Source organism: Melospiza melodia, chromosome 10 (genome assembly GCF_035770615.1).
Source record: "Melospiza melodia melodia isolate bMelMel2 chromosome 10, bMelMel2.pri, whole genome shotgun sequence".
NCBI classification, from domain to species: Eukaryota; Metazoa; Chordata; class Aves; order Passeriformes; family Passerellidae; genus Melospiza; species Melospiza melodia.
This window is the reverse complement of record NC_086203.1, coordinates 17,220,008-17,233,086: the sequence shown is the minus strand read 5'-3', so window position 1 is coordinate 17,233,086 and position 13,079 is coordinate 17,220,008. Positions and strand designations below refer to the sequence as shown.

Genomic DNA, 13,079 nt, shown 5'->3' with positions numbered 1-13,079 from the left:
GTGCCACTGTTCTACACCCAGAGCAGTGGGTGCCACCTTTATGCCCCCCAACGTCTCCCCTTTATGCCCCCTCCTCCTGCGTCCCACCAGTGCCTGTGCTGCCCCTCCGTGCCCCCACTGCTGCCCGTGGCCCTTTCGGGACCCGAGCGTGACCCTGCTGTGCCGTCCTCCCGCAGTGCCGTGCTGGGGGGGCACCGCCTGGCCCCGCAGTTTACATTCATAGTAACAGTCGTTAATAAATATTTCGGTGACTCTGCGATGCCGGCAGCCGGCTGGGTCCCCACCGGTGTTGCAGCCGGTGGCAAGGGCGCTCGGCAGCCCCTCGGGGGGCGGCTCAGCCCGGCTGCCCTCCTGCGGCCCCGGAGCCGCTGCCAGCCCCCGGCAGTGCCCCCGCGGCCCCGCTCCTAGGCAGAGCCCGGCGCCCGGGGCCGGCGCCCGGGTCACCAGGGGGATGCGCTGCGGGGCCCCCGCTCTGCCCGCGGCCCCTCGTGGGTGCGCCGGCGGCGGGCCCGGCGCGGCTCCGAGCCCTGCCCGCGGCCGGGGGGCCCGGCGGGGCTGCGGGCCGGCGCCGGGGGTCTGCCCCGGCTCCACAGCCTCTGGCACGCCTTGTCCGTGGCTCCCAGCGGCGGGCGCTCCACCAGCTGGAGGAAGTCCCGGTACCAGACCTTGCGGCCGGGGATCCCGGCGGCGAGCTGGGGGTCCCCGGCAGACGCCGCGCCCGTGGCCTGCCCGGTGCCGATCACCTCCAGAGAGAGCCGCAGCAGGGGCTGCGTGAAGCCGTGCTCCGTGGCGTGGCAGAGGTAGAGGCCGGCGTCGGAGCGCTGCACGCTGCGCAGCAAGACACCCCGCTCCGTCCGCACCACCCGCTCGTCCATCTGCACCTGCAGTACCCGCGGGGATGGGCGGTCAGCTCGGCACGGCACGGCACGGCACGGCCCCACCGGCGGTACCTGGCCGGGGAGAGCCTACCTCTCGCTGAGGATCATTCAGGGTGCGCTGGTATGTCCAGAGGATGTGGGCTTGCAGGGATTTGGGGATGCACTCCAGAAAGACGGTGCTTCCCTCCACCCCATAGAGCTGCTTCTGGGGCACGGTGTCCCGCCTGGGATCTGTGGGGACACAGCCTGGCTGTCAGCCTCCACCACGGCAGGGCAGCCCCAGACTCGGGCTGGTCCCAGCTCACCTTCAGAGCAGAGCACGTTGGGGTCCCCGTTGCGGACGTCCTGCCGGCGGAAACGCCTGTGGGAGGGCGATGGAGGAGCAGGGGCTGCACAGCCTGACCGTGCTCCTCGCCATGGCCTGGGAGCAGGCTGGCTGCCCCAGCACTGCGTCCCGGCACGGCATGGCACCTACCTCTTGGTGTTGGGCACGTAGCGGGTGCAGGTGTTGCCATCCCAGGCGCAGTACGGGTCCCGGGCCAGGCAGCACTCGGCACAGGCTTTGCCATAGGCGCTGCAGCGGTGCAGGGGCAGCTGGGCCAGCGCTGTGGTTGAGCCAGCGTAGAGCTGATGCTGGGGGAAGAGCAGAGCTGAGCACCCCGTGCTGTGGCACGGGGCTAGGCAGAGCCATGGTGGACCTGGGAATGCCCAGGGGTCCCCCTTACCCGCTTGGAGGAGAGCTGCAGGCTGATGATGGGGGAGGAATCCTGTGGGCAGAGCATGGGCAGGAGTTAAGGGTGAACGGGGCAGCCTAGGGATGCAGCATCCTGGCTCCCACATGCAACCCAGAGCATGGACAGCACATGGGGATGCTGCAGGGAAGTCTGACTGGTGGGATGTGGAACCCTGACCCTCACCTGGAAGACCTGCAGCTCCTCCAGCAGCAGCGGCTCCATGCGGTGCCAGCTCTCCTTGGGCACTGAGACCACCTTCAGCACTGTGCCCACATCTGCAGGCAGGGAGGGGTGAGGCCACAGGTCCCAGCCCCAGCATCTGCCCGCTCTCCCTCACTGCCCCATCCCTAGGGTCACCACGTGCCTGTGCCAATGAAGAGGACGTCGTAGTGGCCATCGGCAGCGGTGACACGGTCCACAGCTATGCGGGTGAAAGTGTAGGGCACGGTGGCTTGCAGGAACAGGGGGCGCTGGCCATGGGGCAGGACAGGGTTGTACATCAGTGGGTGGTGACGGGCAAACTGAATCACCTCGTCTGGGAAGTCCTTGGTGGAGCCAAAGGTGCCGAAGGTTTTGCTGGGGCACTGCAGGGAGACAGCAGTGGCTAAGCAGGGTCTCACAGCCCATGTCCCCACCCCACGTAGTGGCATCCCAGTGGTGGCAGCAGCCAGGACACCCCTACTCCACGTACCATGCCTGGGCGGGGGTATGGCACCCGGCCCTGGTATGACACCCACTGGTAGTTGGGACCTTCCTTGTGTGCAAAGGGGCCCAGGAAAGCCCGGCGGATGTCAGCCATGGTGTAGACACAGACAGCTGAGCCTTGGAAAACAGAGCTGATGGGAGAGAGAGGGGAAAGATGTGAGAGGGCAAGGGGGGGCACCGCTGGGTATGTGCAGGGTGCTGGGGAAGGGGCTCGACCTGGAGGTGGAGAAGAGGGCGTAGATCAGAGGGTTGCGCTTGTCTCTTGTCTGCAACAGGAAAACATCCCCTGCAAGCAGGGAAGGCATCAGTGCTGCCAGTGCTGCCCAAGCTGCACTGCTGGGGCCGCATCCCCGTTCACTCACGGAGCTCATCAAAGTGGGTGTCTGCCCCGTCGGGCCCTGGCACAGCGCACACCAGCCGAGCCTTCAGGAATGTCGTCCACTTGTTCACCAGGCTGCGCTGCCCGCCCATGTCGTTCTGCCAGGGCAAGGGGGACACCGGTGTCAGCAGCAGCAGCAGCAGCAGGTGGCACCCCTGGGCACCCTGGCCCCAGCCCCCCTGCCCGTGCCCGCTCTCACCCGGCAGATTTGGCCGATGCGGGCGAAGCTGGTCTTGCCCAGCCCCTGCTGCCGTTCCACCGCCGTCTCACGGAAGAAGAAGTAGATCTTGTCATCGTCGGGGTCCTCACTCTCCGGCACCAAAAAAACAGCCACGAACTTGGGCTCTGGGGACAGAGGGGTGGTGCTTCCAATGCCTCCACTGGCTGTGCTCCCCAGGGACCCTGGAGCACCTGTTGGGGTCCCAGGGGAGGGTGCAGAACCAACCCTGCCCAGCTGCAGAGTAGAGGCATAGTGAGGATGGGACTCCACCAGACATTGAGGGTCTGGAGGCAACACACGAAGCCCTGAAATCACCCTCAGGAGGCAGTAAAGACATATCTGAGCCTGGAGGAGTCCTTGCCCTGATGCCTCCAGGCAGCAGCACTGCTGTGCCAGTGGCCTCCCTGTGCCCCACCCTCCCAGTGCCCAGCACTGACCGTTGAGCCAGCGAGAGTCGTGCTGCTCCGTGCGGATGGAGGGACGCCGGCCCAGGCTGCGGAAGATGGTAAAGTCACGGCCCATCAGATCGGTGGCCACCCCAGAGTAGAGCTCCTCGCCTGACAGGCACCGAGGGAAGTGTTATAGGGGCCCCCCTGGCACCCCTGTGCCACGCTGCACCCAGCACCAGGCTCAGAATGCCCTTACCCACAAGGACAGAGGCCGCTGTGTGCCGGGGGTCATACGGGCTCTTCCCCTTGCCGTCCTCAGTGTGGTGGGGGTCCAGCTTGAAAACGGGCTCCTGGAGAGGGTAAGGATGGGAGGTGGGCAGGTGGCAGCAGCTGGAGGCTGTGGTGGTGCCAGGGGAGGCTCACTTCTGCATGCTGGCCAGCCTCGATGAAGGCACAGACTGGGTGGAAGGCACCGGTGCCGCAGGCGTATAGGTGGGTCCGGTTGTAGGGGTGCAGGATCTTCACAAAGTTCATGCACTCAGCCTGAGGATGGAGGGAATGAAGGGTGAGGTAGTGCCGGGGCAGATCCCTGGCACAGTCCTGGCATCCCACAACACTCCCCATAACTCACAGTGATGTCCTTGCCGGCCCAGTTGCATTCTTCCCTCCACTCCACGGGAGCCGGCCAGTAGATCTGCGGGTGGAGAAGGGGATGCTCACCACACCTGGAGCACCCAGCACTGTCCTGCCAGCCTGTTCCCCCCGCCCCGTTACCTTCCTGCCCCGCTGGCTGATGTCATCCAGGGCCAGAGAGAGGAGGTGGTTCTTGGCGCCCACGAAGAGACGGCCGCGCTCCTCGTCCAGCAGCAGGGCCTCGTAGCAGCAGGAGTGCTCCAGCGAGAAGAGGTGCAGCCCATGGCGAGCCCGCAGCTCTGCCGGGAGCCAGCGGCGCTGCTCAGCCCGGCCCCGCCGCTGCCCGTGCATCCCCGCTGCCCCGGACACGCTCCGAGGCAGCCCGGGTCAGGCCACGGCCCCCTGCCCTGCCATCCCCTCCCCCAAACCTGTCCCACTGGCTCGACCAGGTTCACCAAGCCCTTGCCTGCCCAGCGTTCATCCCCATGCCAGCCCCACACCCACCCCCGTGTCCCCAAACCGCTCAGCAGTGATTCCCATGCCCTCGGCACCCATCCCTGCACCGCTCACCCGGCAGCGGGGGAGAAGGGGCCATTCCCTGCCCCGCGGAGCTAATCCCACCGTGGCGGGAACAAACAGCCCTTTGTCAGGCTGCGAGGAGAGCTCTCGCTGAGCCCCGCCGCTGGACAAAGCCCCCTGCGCCGTGCTGGAGCCCCTGGAGCGGCCGGTCGGGACACGGCAGCAGTTCTCCAGCTGGCACAACATTCCCGACAGGTATGGCACAGCGGAGGCCAGGGAGTGCCACCACGGTGCACACAGGGAAGGGGCACCTGCGCCTGCACATGCCGGGGGATGGGAGCGAGGTCCCAAGCACCGGCGTGGCCCTAAGGACGGGAAGGTGGCCCTGGAGGGGCTGGCATGAGGTCAGGAGCAGTACCAACACCTCATAGCCCGCGGGGAGGGCGGCGGCAGTGCCAGGGATGTGCCACTGCTCGGCTTGCACCCACCGCGCGGTGCTGCCCCCGGAGCGGACCCTCCCGTCCCTGTGATGGTGCTGGCTGTGCTGACACGGAACCAGCGCACCCAGAGCTGACCCCGCACCCCCGCCCTGCCCGTGTCCCGCGCTCACCGGGGAAGGACAGCTTGAGGCGGGGGGTGGCAGCGGCCGGGGGCCGGCCCGCGGAGAGCCCGCGCAGCAGGAGCAGGAGCAGGAGCAGCGTGCGGCTCATGGCCGGGCTCTGGCTGGTGGCGCCGCGGCTGGGGCACAGAAACAACACCTCAGCTCGGGTTACAGCCCCCTCCCCACAGCCCCCAGACCACGATCCCTCCCCGATGCTGCCGAGTGTCTGCAGAGCCCTGAGCATCAGCACGGGGCAACTCCAGGCACGGCACAAGGGGATCCCCCACTGGGCTCGGCCTCGTAGTCGGAGGAGATGTGAGCCAGCCACGTCCCTCCCTATGTTAAAGTCCCCATTAATCTAATCCCAAACATAATGGGCTTCAGAAACACCCCTCCTGCTCCTGCCCGTGGGGAAACAGAGGCAGCCCAGCCGAGCAGCATCCAGCCCTGCCCATGCCTGTCTGAGCCCATCAGCAGAGTGTGCCGGGCTCTGCTCATTCCTGCCTGCACGCACGGAGCTGTGCTAGGAATGGGGACAAGGACAGAGCAAGCACCGAAGTGGTGACAACCAAATAGGGCACGCTGGGCAGTCAGTGGGCTCCTGAGCACTGGGCAAGCTGTCCACGATGGTAGTCATGGGGTCCCATGCCTCAGTTTCCCCCGCTGCTACAGCCCCACCATTAGCCCTTGGCCTTTCTTCTACCACCATAGAAATGAGAGCAGGATTTGGGGGCTCTGGCTGAGCAAGTGCCCACAACACCCAGAGGGACCCATGCTGGTGTGTCTGCCACTCTGATGGGTGCTCACCACGAGGTAGGAAACTCCTCCTCTGACTCTGGCAGCAGCAGCTCTCCCCTGGGGAGTGGGAGGCGATGGTTATCAGGGCACTGTGCCAGAACACAGATCCCACCTTGCCTCCTGGCCATGCTGCGGTGCCTTGTGCAAGGCACACACTGAGCCATGCCGATCATGGCACAGCCACTGGGGTCTCACCAGGACACCGGTGACAGCCAAAGCCCCACCGCAGCCCGGGGCTCGGTGCAATCACCCCAGGCTCTGCTGCCCTGCCTGAGCTGGGAGCTGGTGGATGCTGGCCGGGAGGGTCGCACACACGCGGCACGGAAGGGGCTCCTGCGGGCAGGGCAGCCCCTCTGGGCTGGCCGGTGAGCCCGGGGCGGGCAGCGGGCAGCGGGCAGGGCCTGGCTGGGCGCAGTGCCGGCTACGGCTGCCCGGTGTCCGGCACGGAGGCGATCGGCGCTAATGGCATTTACAGAGGCGCCGGGATGAGGCGCGGGACCCGCCGGGCTCTGCCGCCAGCCGGGGCCGTCCCGGGGCACGGGGGAGTTCCCGCCTGCCCTCACTTACGGAGCGGCCGGGGCAGACCCCCGGGCACGGACCCGCGTGGCTCCGACCCTCCCGGCGCGGGGGTCGGGCGGGGGGCGGGCAGCAGCGGCAGCACCACGGACCCTCGCTGCCAGCCCTGGCAGATCCAGCCCGCGAAACTCCTCGTGCCAACCCCGACGCCAGCCCGCCGGTGCCCGCCAGTGCCGGAGGGGTCACGAACCCCGCCGCGAGCCCCCCGACACCAGCACGGGCCGCCCCCCCGACGGCAGCGCAGAGGCCCCGTCACCCCGGGACACTCCCCGGTCACCCCCGTACCCCGCCGGCCCGCGGCCCCGGCACCCACCTGTGTCCCGGCTCGGCTCGGTCCGGCCCGGCCCCGCCCGCGTCCGCCGGGAGCGAGAGGGGCGGCCCCGCGGGGCGGGGCGGGGCGGGGCCGGGGGCGCGCACAGGGACACGCACACGAGTGTGCGAGCACACGCTCACGAGCGGGCACCTCACACATGTGCACACACACACGCACAGGCAAACACCCACGGCCCCTCACACACACACACACACACACACAGAGAGACGCACACAGCCGTGCTGCCACCCCCCAGCGGCCCGGGGTGACACCCACGGGGACACCCACGGTCACACCCGCCGCCCCGGGGCAGAGCTGAGGGTGCCCGGCTCCGCACACGCGTGGCCCAGCCCACGAGCGGTGCCGGGGCTCCCTCCTCTCCGGGACAGGCACTTGCCTGCCCGAGCGTGGGGGCCGTCCCGGGGGTGCCGGGGCCGTACCGGGGGTACCGGGGGCCGGTCCCGCGCCCCGCTCAGCTGCAGCCCAGATGTCTGGCCCGGGCCCAGCCCGGAGCAAACAAAATTCCTCCGCTGCCTCCCATTTTCCAGCTGCCGCTGCCAAGAATAGCAAGTGCCGAGCGGTGCCGGCAGCGGGGCCACGCGTGCCTCGGCGGGCAGGGCTCGGGGCGGGGAACGGGAGCTGCCCCGGGGGCCGCACCTGCCTCGCTCTCCCCGTGCCCCCGTGTCCCTACCTGCGGGTGCGGGGGTGCAGGGAGGCGGGTCCGGAAGGCGTGGGGAGGCAGAGCTGCAGGCGGGCGGGCAGGGGTGCGGGCAGCAGGCTGTGCCGGCAGGTGCAGGGGGAGCAGCAGCGCGGGCAGCAGCGGGTGCGGACAGGTGCGGGCAGTGGGTGCCAGCAGGCAGCGAGCGCAGGTGGGCTGGCAGGGAGTGCGGGCGGGCCGGCAGCGGGTGCGGGCAGGTCAGGTGCAGGTGCAGGCAGGCAGCTGGCACAGGCAGGCAGTGAGTTCAGCAGGAAGCCAGAGCCGTGCAGTAGGCAGAAGCTGTGCCAGGCAGGGTGCCCGGGAAATGCCCTTCTGTCCCGCTGCCAGTAACCCTCGTGCTGCCAGCCCTGGTACTCTGGCATGCTGGCAGGCTCTGTTCCAGCACCACATCTTGTTCCTCTCCTGGCTGTGCCGCGGTGCTGAGTGGCATTCAGCCCAGCCCAGCCCAGCCCAGCTTTATGGCAGCAAGGAGGACAGAGACAGCGGGGGGACGGGTGGGGCAGCAGGGGAGCTGGCACCGGTACGGCAGGGTTACTCTGCTGTCAGACTTTGACCAGGCACCGGCAGGACTCTGGGCTGGGTGGCCCCACACGGGCATTGCGTCCCTGTGCCCGCTGTTACAGGACGGCGCTGAGATGGTGGGGACAGGGATGTCGTGCGCAGCCCTGCACAGTGGGCACCTTCCTATTCCAGAGCCGTGCCTCAGTTTCCCTTCACCCAGTTGGGACCTTTCCAGCTACCGCCGCTCCCGGCAAGCGTGGCGAGGTGACCGGGTGACGTCACCATCGCCCGGAGCCCTGAGGGGACCTTGCTGGCAGCGGCTCCGCCTGGAGAAACCATCAAGCGTCAGGAGGGCCGGGCTTCCATCCCGGAACAAGCGGCGCGGGAGGGATGCGCCACGTCGCCCGCCGGCCACCCCTGCCCGCCCCACGGGGTGTTCTTGGCCGGCCCGGGAGCCGCTGGCACGGTGGCGGTGCCCGTGTGGAACGGGCACGGCCGCTGGCATCCCGCCCCATCCCCGCGCTCCGCTGCCCGCCGAGGGTTTCACAGCCCGGTGCCGGCGGCCTGGCTCCCCGCCAGCGCGGGGGTGTCGCTGCCCACGGCACCTGCAGGTGCTGCCGCTCTCGCTCTTTGATCCCGACCCTGCCGCTGGCAGATCCGCACCCGGGGATCGCTGCCTCGGCCAAGTCTCCCCCGGCGGTTCCGGCTCCGGAGAGCATCTGCGGCTCGGCCGGCAGCGCCCGGGCCCGCGGCGGTGTCAGCGGGAGGAAACGGCTCCTCCGCACCCCCGCAGGGCCCGGCGGCGGCACGCAGAGGCTCCGGCATCTCCCGTGCCGGGCTGAGCCAGCAGGGCACGGGAGGTGCCCGGGGTGACCGGGAGCTGCTGGATGCCCTGCATGCAGGGAGGAGGGCTGGGACTGGCGTCCACTAGCCCTGAGGATGGGTACCAATCCTGCATCCCAAACAGGAATGGTACCTCACCAGAGGAACCCTCCTGATTCTGTGGGGTGACTCCCCCAGGGGCGCTGCAGGGTGGTTCCCCATGTCCCTGGGGCCTAAAGCGCTTCCCTCAGGCCTGGTGGAGCCATCGTGGCTGGGACATAGCAATCCCTGGGTCCAAGGGTCAGGGTGAGCTGTGCCATGACAGCTGGTGCCATAGGCATCCCTGTGACACATGGGCTGGGCACGGCGCTGCTCCCCAGCCAGGAGATGTGTTTGTGCAGCAGGGTGGCCTTGCCAGCACTGCTAGTGACACTGCCAACTCGTCACAGGGCAGGAGAGTGGTGGCATCCTCACCCCAGCCTACACCTGTACCCAAGCACAGGAATATGCTGCTCAAATTAGTCTCCCTGGGTCTGGACACCCCAAAAAACTGCTGGTGCTTTGTGATGGCACTAAAGATGTGGCTTTAGGACTTCTTTGGGAGTCTGTCTGTGGTGGCCCACATCCATAATGTTGGGCCATGAGATGGCATCAGGCCTTGCACGGCTGCCACATTCCTGGTACAGGGGAAGGATGTGCTAGGCAGGGGACAGAGCTCATGGCATCCCAAGTGGGCCAGCGTGAGGGCTTGGCTGGCAGCAAGCAAACGTGCCTGAGACAGCTGCATCCTTGCAGCACAGCATGCAGCAATGCCCCAGGGCGACACCAGCTCTGGGCTCACACCCTGTCTGTGGATACACCCTGACCTTATGTCCACCCCCATCACAGCAGGCTGGTGAGACCCCAGCCTCAGGGAGCCCAGTGGCCCCAGTGCATTCCTGCCGGGATTAGGTGCCGGCTCCCGGCAGTGCCATGCTGGTGTAGCCCAGCTAATCCCTTTTTAATTGTCCCAACCCTGTTCTGGACTGATCTGGGCTGCCCAGGGAATGGGGGCCTTGTGTGCAACCCCAGTGCCTGAGCACCTGTGGGGTGCTGCCATCGTGTGTCCCTTCCGTGGCACCAAGCCATGGGGTGCATGATGAACCTTTGGGGTGGTGATGAAGAAGGGGGTGTCCCTCCTCCAGGTGCAGGGCAGTGGCTTTTTGGAAAGGGAAAGGGAGGGATCCTGGTCTCATAGGATCCTATCCTCCTAACCAAGGTGACCATTTGCCCTTGCCTTGGTGTCTGCCAGCAGCCAGGCTCTGGGACAGGCAGGGCCATTGCCCTGCACTGAAAACCACCAAAGCTCCTCAAAGCCCTTCGTGGGGCAGGAGCAGGACACCCAGGCTTTCTGCTGCCATGCAAGCACTCTTCCCACCCCAGCAGGAGGGCAGAGGGAGATGCTGGCTGAGTCCCCCTGCCTGCTGTCCTGCCCACGTCCCTTTGGCCCTGCCCTGAGCCACACCAACCAGCGGCATCCAGCTCCTTAGGCTTTAAAAATAGGATGGTGTCCCTGCCATGGGGTCAGTAATTTTAGCCAGGGTGTGTCTTGTTGGGAAGCATGCTGATCCATTCATCTTCTCCGGCTGGCCCCGCTGCATCCACGGACACAGGGCTGATGTCAGCCCCTCGCTGCCCATTGCTCCTCCCTGCCCCGGGGCAAAGCAGCCCAGCCACGGCCTCCTCGGGCACAGGCAATGCCCTGGAGGGATGGTGAGGGTGGGGAAGAGAGGACAGGGGTGTCCAGCTGCCCCCCGAGCCTGCCTGCTCCCTATCGTGGGCTTATTGCCCCCAGAGCTGGTGGCAGCAGGGAGCACAGCACTCCTGGCACCCAGCAGCACCCGGACAGGCAGCCGTGGAGCAGTGCCGGCACCCTGCCCTCTCCTCTCACCCTGCTCCTCTCACCCCGGAGCCCAGCACAACAGGCACTTCAGCCTGCCTCCCACGGTGCTCCCGGGGGGCTGTGCCGGCTGGGAAGGCTGCGGGGGCCGCCACCGAGCATAATGGGACCATTGAGGGCCGAGCCGGCACGGCACAATGGGGCCTTGTGTGCTGGCCCCGCTCCGCTCCTGCCCAGCCCGTGCCCAGCCGCAGGACACCCCCTTTGCCCATCGCCCCGGGGCTCACCCAGGTGCCAGCCCCTGCCTCGGCCGAGCCACTGAGTGCCGCGAATGAGCAGCAGGTGGGAGGCCAGCAGGGCAGCTCCCCTTCCATAAACCAGTGCCAGGGAAGGAGCACGGCTTGGGAAACTTCCCAGCGTGCTGCTGCTCACCCCTGCCACCCCCGCTGGGACAGGGCTCGGGGGTTCCTGCCCGGCTGTGGGGTGACGGGAACAAGGAGGTGGCACCTGCCCAGCGATGCCTTCACTTCCCTCTCAGCACCACGTCCGAGCCCGCTGGCACCCGCTGTGGGGACTCAGGGACCTCACAGCTTCCCAGGGAGCCCCGTTGTCCCAGGTCCCCAATGCCGCAGCCCCCCTCATCGGGCCGGCCCGGCTCCCCAAACCCATCTCACCTGCTGTGTGCAGCGGTGCCTCTGCCTCCTCGCCCGCCTCCTCGCCCGCGGTTCAGCTGGGCTCTGCCTGCCGCCGGCTCCTTAAACCCCAAATCCCGGCGCTGGGAGCCAGTCCCGCCGCCGGCGGGGGTGGAGGGAGGGGATGCAGAGCCCCGGTCCTGCTCCCGGGGCCGCCACCAACAAAAGGCGACTGTGTCGCGTGTCCTCCCTCTGCACCCAAGGACCTGCCTGGGAACGGCCCCTCGGGAGCGCGGGGCTCTCGGGGCGCTGCCACCCCGTCTGCCTGCCCTGGGAAGGGAGGAGAGGTGCGAGCAAGCCCAGGAATCCCGGTCACAGCCGCGCTACATCCCGATGTCCCCACGCTCCCGCTCCTGCCTGCTCGGTCCTGTTCCTGCCTTGGAGCAGCGCCAGGGTGAGGGCACTCATCACCGTCCCAGCGCCTCAGCTGCTCCTGCAAAGTCCAGCCCAGCCGGGCTGCAGGGGGAGGAAGGGGATGCGGCTGCTGCCATGGTGCCGGTTCTGGGGGGACTCACGCCCCGGAACCCCCATGGCTGCCGTGGGGCCGGGGGAAGCGCCCCTGCGGTCCGAAGGCCGAGCAGCCGGCGACGCCTCATTAGTGCGGGGTAAATGTGTAACAAGTTCTCGGCTGGGCTGGGGCTGTTTGAGCCGCATGACTTCTCCTGCCTTCCCGGCACCCTGGGAGCAGGGGATCGAGTGGCTCTTACTGCTCTTTGCTGCTCTGTCGCAGTAAGAGCCGCTCAGGCAGGGCAGGAGGGAGGAGGAGAGTCCGCGTCGTGGCTGGACACGCTGGGGTGCCCAGAGCTGGCGGGGCGGAACACAGTGGGCAGCGCTGGGCTGGGCACAAGCACATTGCTGGAGGGACACGATGATCTCAGCCCATGTGCCCTCCAAGAGGGCATGAGGTGAGAGAGCAAGGGAGCAAGGCTTTGTTCAGCAGTGCCTCCCAGCACGGGAAGCAATGGGCACCGTTCTAATAAAAAAACAAAACAGGAAATTCCATCTGGAGGCAAGGGAATGTGTTTTTCTTCTGTGGCAGTGGCCAGGTGCTGACACGGCTGTGCCAGAGGCTGCAGAACATCCAGCCACGAGGATCTGTGCCCAAGCAAGCAGTCGGCACCAGCTGAGCCCCTCCTGCATTGGGATGGGCTCAGGAGAGCCAGGGACTCTGCCTGAACTGTGCCAGCCCCAGCCTCCCTCCTGGCAGCTGTGGCCATGCAGGTGGAGAGGGGCTGGGGCACATGATCCTGGCATGTCAGTGCCACCACAGGGCTGAGCAGAAATGACAGTGGATCACTGTGCTGTGCCACGTGGTACCGGGTGAAACCCCAGAGCTCCTCTCAGCGTTGAGCTCCATGGAAAGCACTGGGGTGGCCAAAGGCCTCAGGAAACAGATGACACACACTGGAGATGTGCAAGGCAGCACGGCCACCACTGCCCATGGGATAGATTGAGGGACTGGGGCTGTCCCACACAGGGGCAGCCAGAGTTTTGGGGTGCAAGTGGGGCGAGAGGGCTTGTTGGGACACACATCTGGGGGAACATGGGCTGGAGTCACACGGGTGTGACAGGGCAGGGGGTGCTGGGGAAGCCCGAGGCACGGAGCGGGCAGAAGTGGGCAGGGTGCGGGCAGTGGGCAAGCAGGGGGTGGGAGGGGGCAGGCAGCGGGCGGTGGGCAGGGCACGGGCGGTGGGCAGGGCATGGCCAGTGGGCGGAGTGCGG

At 67.5% G+C, this 13,079-nt stretch overlaps 2 protein-coding genes across 2 annotated transcripts in view; one reads left to right on the top strand and one right to left on the bottom strand.

The window, feature by feature from the left end:
• The window catches only part of SLC38A3 (solute carrier family 38 member 3), a 238,553-nt gene that overhangs the window by 204,484 nt on the left and 20,990 nt on the right, over nt 1-13,079 (top strand). The window lies entirely within an intron of this gene.
• Nucleotides 441-12,014, bottom strand: SEMA3B (semaphorin 3B). Its single transcript, XM_063164614.1, is given in 19 exon segments — nt 441-881; nt 970-1,109; nt 1,184-1,239; nt 1,354-1,511; nt 1,604-1,645; nt 1,796-1,887; nt 1,977-2,196; nt 2,304-2,448; nt 2,534-2,603; nt 2,680-2,794; nt 2,896-3,041; nt 3,354-3,473; nt 3,562-3,655; nt 3,729-3,848; nt 3,937-3,999; nt 4,080-4,237; nt 5,068-5,195; nt 11,873-11,909; nt 11,912-12,014. Coding segments are annotated over 19 exon segments (2,445 nt in total). The 5' UTR covers nt 12,012-12,014.